Source organism: Ostrinia nubilalis, chromosome 26, assembly GCF_963855985.1.
Source record: "Ostrinia nubilalis chromosome 26, ilOstNubi1.1, whole genome shotgun sequence".
NCBI classification, from domain to species: domain Eukaryota; kingdom Metazoa; phylum Arthropoda; class Insecta; order Lepidoptera; family Crambidae; genus Ostrinia; species Ostrinia nubilalis.
Window position 1 is genome coordinate 297,792 of NC_087113.1, and position 5,855 is coordinate 303,646.

At 40.3% G+C, this 5,855-nt stretch overlaps 1 protein-coding gene across 1 annotated transcript; it reads left to right on the top strand.

Annotated features, from left to right (window-relative positions):
- The first annotated feature begins 1,255 nt into the window (after positions 1-1,255).
- On the top strand, positions 1,256-2,101 carry LOC135084388 (uncharacterized). The gene has a single exon (XM_063979163.1). It carries the CDS (start codon positions 1,256-1,258, stop codon positions 2,099-2,101), a length of 846 nt encoding a protein of 281 aa, XP_063835233.1.
- The last annotated feature ends 3,754 nt before the right edge of the window (positions 2,102-5,855 follow it).

Sequence of the window (5,855 nt, forward strand, 5' to 3'; positions counted from 1 at the left end):
ATGCTCGCTTCCGCAGCTTCGGCTTGCTGGTCGCCTTCGGCGACCGGCCTCAGCCGCTCCAGCTCGCACGGCTGCCGGATATATGTTACAGCGAGCGAGGACCGCACTCCCTCCGCGCCTCCGGCTTTTAAATTACACTCTAGTATAGGGCAGACTAGTACCACGTGGAAGAGACCACGGCCAGTCGGGATCTACATAATTCTAGACCAGGCAAGCAAAGTTGTAAAAGAAATGTGGACTGCATAATATGTGCGTTATAAAAGATAAGAGGGATTCGAGATCAAACAGAATGTATTTTCATGAGCTTAAGTTTTCTAAGAGACAGGTCAAAAATTAATAACAAAAATGACAATGACACAGAGAATTTAGTTTTTACAAATCTATAGGCCGAAAGAGTATAAAGGTGGAAGGAGGATTGTTCGCAACATCACAAATACATAATTATTTAATGTTCAATGTTGGTTGCTCTTATAGACAATATTAATGACTTTAAATGTTATAAATAATTACATTATGTTTATCGTATTTTATTAAAAACAAACTTTAGGAATATAAAAATTATGTTTTTTACATTTATGATTATTTAAATTATGGTATTGAAAATTAGAGAAAGTTATTATTATGTCTATGAAACCATTATGCATTTAGAAAATATGGGTTCGCGCGCGGCGCTTATTGCAAGCGGACACGTTACAACTCGCTCTGTATTTATTGAACTGTTAACGGTGTAAAATCATCACATTTGTGCGCAAACTATATACTGTTGTGTAGATACCGATCTGGGCTTTACGTTGGTGAAAACAGTTTTGTGAAAAGTGTATCGGTTCCTAAGTTATAAGACGAAACATTTTAAATAATTTGTACCAGCGAACCTGTTTTGATTACTCATCGTGCTCGCTGCGGTCTGTGTGTCGGCCGGCTGACGCTGAGTCATCTGCATCGGGTAGCCGCGCGGGCCTTATACGCGGGAGCGAATCGGACATTTTATACACAGTAGCAAAGGACATAAAAAAAAAAAATGAGTTCGAAGTTAAACTGCGCTGGATGTTTTAATGCAATAAAAAACAGGCAATATTTGAAATGCATTGTATGCAATGGCATTTATGACCTCACTTGTGCCAACGTTTCGGAGCAACGGTTCTACAGCTTCTACGGCGCCTCTAATAAGGGAATCAAGAGAGAGTGGAACTGTCCGGCATGTGTCAACAAACGCCCCAAGGGTGACAATACAGATACCCCAGTGCGTAAGGATAATATGCCTCATAACATCGCACTTGAAACTGTCTCATCACCTGAGGATGATGCTGGAGTATATGAAAATGTAACTTTGCGTCGCAAAACCAGTGCATCGAGTACTATAACAGATCCAAAAGACAGTGAATTTCTCAAGATGATTAAACTGGAGGTAAGGGCAGCCGTCCGCGCCGAATTGGCCCCAATTAGTGAGAAACTCAACGAATTGCAGAACTCAGTTCAATATGTGAGCAATCAATACGACGACATCGTAAAGACGACTAGCAAAATAATGAACGACTATAAAAACCTACAGTCAGAGTGCAGCACCCTGCGTGCAACTGTCGAGGACCTATCTGAGCGACTTAATAATATGGAGCAGCAGGCGAGAGAAGCAAACTTGGAGATTCATGGTGTGCCGTACCACCGATCTGAGAATGTATTGGCGATTGTGAATAAGATTGCGGAAGTGGTTTCTCACAAGCTAAATGACATTGATGTGTTGAAATGCACTCGTGTGGCCAGCATCAACAAAGACAACAAGCGCCCCCGCTCGATCATTGTCAAGCTGAAAGGCTCGCGCTCTCGCGATGAATTCTACTCGGCGGTCACACGGTACAACAGGTCCCATCCGAAGAACAGGCTGAGCTCGTCGCTGCTTGGCATTGCTGGTGACAGCTGTCCTGTCTACGTCTCCGAGCATCTCTCACCTGCCAACAAGGCCTTGCATGCTGCAACTAGAGCTAAGTGCAAGGAGTTATCGTATAGGTTTGTTTGGGTACGAAATGGCCGCATATTTGCACGCAAGAATGAGACGTCGCCATTCATATTTGTGAAGAATCGGCAAGTGCTGGACACGTTGCACTGATGTCGGCATTTGTTGTCTCTAGTTGTAACATATTATGTTCTATAGCCTGTATTGTTAATGGATACGTTGTCAATATATTATCAAAATATAAGGGGTATGAAAAGTAAATGCACCGATATTTGTAACTCAATTGTGACTGGTAATTACGATGTTTTGTGTTTGTGTGAGACTTGGCTTGATAATTCTGTGTCATCTTCTGAGTTTTTCGATCAGAGATATGTTGTTTATCGCAGAGACCGCCCTCTTGAGTTTTTGAATACTTATAGTAAGTCACATGGTGGTGGTGTACTTATCGCTGTTAAGAGGAATCTCACTAGCTTACATAAACCGGAGTGGCAAACATCCGTTGAGGACGCCTGGGTCAGCATTCGTCTTAAGGGTTTCACCCTTAATCTATGCGTTGTCTACCTGCCTTCATACTTATCGCTTGACCATTACTTAGAATTTATAAATAATTGTGAACGGTTACACCTGGCTTCTTCGGATCGTTGTATTATAATAGGGGATTTTAATTTACCTGATAATGATTGGACTATAGATCCGGATCAGTTGGTATCATCCAATCAAAAAGTGACGGTTGTTTGTGACTTGATGGCAACCTGTGATTTACGCCAACATAACAAGATCCTAAATAAAAATCGCAGAATCTTGGATCTTATACTCTGCAACTCGGAAATAGTCGCATCCGTAACTGAAGCACAGGCTCTTGGACGGTGTGATGAACATCATCCCCCTCTAGGTATAGCTATAAAATGTAATAAATTTTCAATTTTAAAAGAGGTCAACACTAGCAGGTATAGGTTTCGGAGCGCTAACTTTGAGGCTTGTAATGAAGAACTCTCGCGGATACCCTGGGAAAAGTTTAGTCATCTCAACTGTGATGACTTCCTGCAGTGCTTTTATAATCATCTATGGCAGACCATAGGTAAACATACACCCTTGTCAAAGACAAAAGGATCCTGGCCTAGTTGGTTTTCACGTTCGCTAATAAAAATGATCAGAGAAAAGGATAAGTATCATTATAAATATCGAAAGTACGGTAATCCCCGTGATTTTGATACATTCGCAGTGTTGAGAGCAAGAGTTAAAATTTCCTTTGATAAATGTTTTAAGTCTTATATTTCAGCTATTGAAGACAGCCTTAAAAAGGACATAAAAAAATTTTGGCACTTCACAAAAACGAAAAAAGAAACGAATGTCCTCCCTAACGATATGTTTCTTGAAACGCACACCGCATCTAATGGCCTTGATATAGCCAATTTGTTTGCAAAGAACTTCGCATCAGTATATAATAAGGAGTCTAATACTACATACAGTCCAGACTTCCATGAATCTAATAGTTGCATTGCGCCTATAATTATAACAGATTCCGATATTGAACCAGTCCTCAAAGCTTTAGATGTTAACAAGGGCGCAGGCCCTGATGGCATCCCACCTGTAATAATAAAAGCATGTGCCAGTAGTTTGGTACGCCCACTCCAGATTATTTATAATAAAAGTCTGAAATTGGGAATTTTCCCTGAACTCTGGAAATTAACCAAAATTGTACCTGTGTATAAATCCGGTAATAGGATGGATGTTAGGAATTACCGACCAATAAGTATTATCTCTTGTTTCGCCAAGATATTTGAAAGCATAGTGTATAAGCATATTTACTCTCATTTGAAGCCCATGATAAGTCACAGGCAGCATGGATTTGTTCCTGGTAGATCTACTGCTTCCAATCTTCTCACATTTGTTCATTTCCTTAACTCTAGCTTTGATAGGCGTACTCAAGTTGATGCATTGTATACCGACTTCTCTAAGGCCTTTGATAAGGTCGACCATGTAATACTAAGTCGTAAGGCTCATCATCTCGGTATACATGGCTCACTCCTGCGATGGCTTGAGTCGTACCTCGATAATCGTACCCAGTTAGTCACAGTCTATGGCTATGATTCCGTACCATTCACGGCCTATTCTGGTATACCACAAGGTTCCAATTTGGGACCTCTGTTGTTTGTATTGTTTGTCAATGATCTTCTTAATTTAATGACTTGTGATTGCCTAGCGTACGCGGATGACATAAAGATATATAAAGAGATACGCACTCAGGGGGATTGCGAGGTGTTGCAGCGCAATATTGATATGGTACATGAATGGTGTGTTAAAAATAATATGTCTTTGAATATTGAGAAGTGTAATGTCATCACATTCACTAAAAAACGATTGGCAATGACACGTGACTATAACATTAATGCTGTTGTACTCAAACGCCTTAACGTAGTTAAGGACCTTGGTGTACTACTTGACTCGAAACTATCATACACTTATCACTACGACTATATCGTTTCAAAGGCTAATAGAGTTTTAGGTTTTGTTCTTAGAACTACGAAACCTTTCAGAAAAGCCGATAGTATTGTATTGCTGTTTGTAACATTGGTTCGAAGCATATTAGAATATTGTTCAATCATTTGGTCACCCTTCTATCTCTGCCACATCTCTCGTATCGAATCCGTACAGAGGCGTTTCCTCCGTGTTCTGAGCGCCAGGTGCGGTATGAGACGCAGATTACCATCTTATGAATTGAGACTATCACATTTTTAATTATGTCTCTCGCTCAACGACGCAGGATGGCGGAATTCTCAATATTGTTTAAAATAATAAATGCCAAATGGGATTCAAGTGAGTTGCTAAGCCATTTCTCATTTAAGACCACTGGTAGTGCAAGAACTCAAAATCTTTTTTCCATACCAGTTGCTCATAATAATGTCACATTCAATGACCCTATCTACCGAATGTGCAGATCGTACAATAATGTAAGTAAAGATCTGGACCTCTTCGGTCCAACTAATACATTTATTCGGACTTGTAGGGATAGGGTAAATGAATTGTTATAATAAGATTGAGTGAAACTGTCTTTTGTTTATAAGCCCGTTTTTTTGTTATTTCTTTGTTATTTAAATGCTGTGCCTGGCTCTAATCGGAGTTCAGACTTAATATTGTGCTATGTTGTTGTGTTAATTGTATTGTTATTGTTTGTTCTCTGTAGCTGTGCCTTATATAAATAAATAAATAAATAAATAAATAAATAAAACTATCCATATCAAAGTTTATTCGAAAAAACTTTATGCAAATACTGTTATACCAAACTAAATTATGATGAAAAATGTTATGTGTCTGAGAGGGCACCCACCTAAATGCACCCACTGAGTCACTGGGTAGTATACAGTGTGTTAGTATAAAGTCTTATTTAATTTCAATATAATGTATGTATAGAGTCCAAAACCGATGAAAAAAAATCTCTTAGGCTGAGTTACACCACCTAACTTTGACGGTTACTATGACGATAACCGTTGGTTTTTGTATGGAGTTTGACAGATTTTTGACGTTTGTCAAAGTTAAAGTAAGATGGTGCAACCCACCCTTAAAAATTAGCATTTTTCTTAAAAAAATAATACCGGCCGTAAAGTAGAGAACTTACCCTACGCGCGTACGCATCGGCCGCAGGCGGCGCCAGACAGACGGTCGCCAGTCGCCGCTCGGCGGCGGCTCGGCGCTCGCTCGCGCCAGTAGGCAGTCTCATACAACAGCTCGCGTTGTCAGTTCATGTAGTTCGTTTAAAATGTGCCATAACATACATAAATGGATAGTGGACACTGGACATGTACCTATGTATGAGTAATGGATGAATTTCCCACGCGATGGATTGGTCGTGGTCGTGGCGTGGAGGGCCAGTCGTGGCTACCACGTTCAGCTGACCTAACGCCGTTGA

Excerpts from the sequence above, each read along its gene's own strand:
- LOC135084388 (XM_063979163.1), top strand. The coding sequence starts at position 1,256 with ATGCCTCATAACATCGCACTTGAAACTGTCTCATCACCTGAGGATGAT.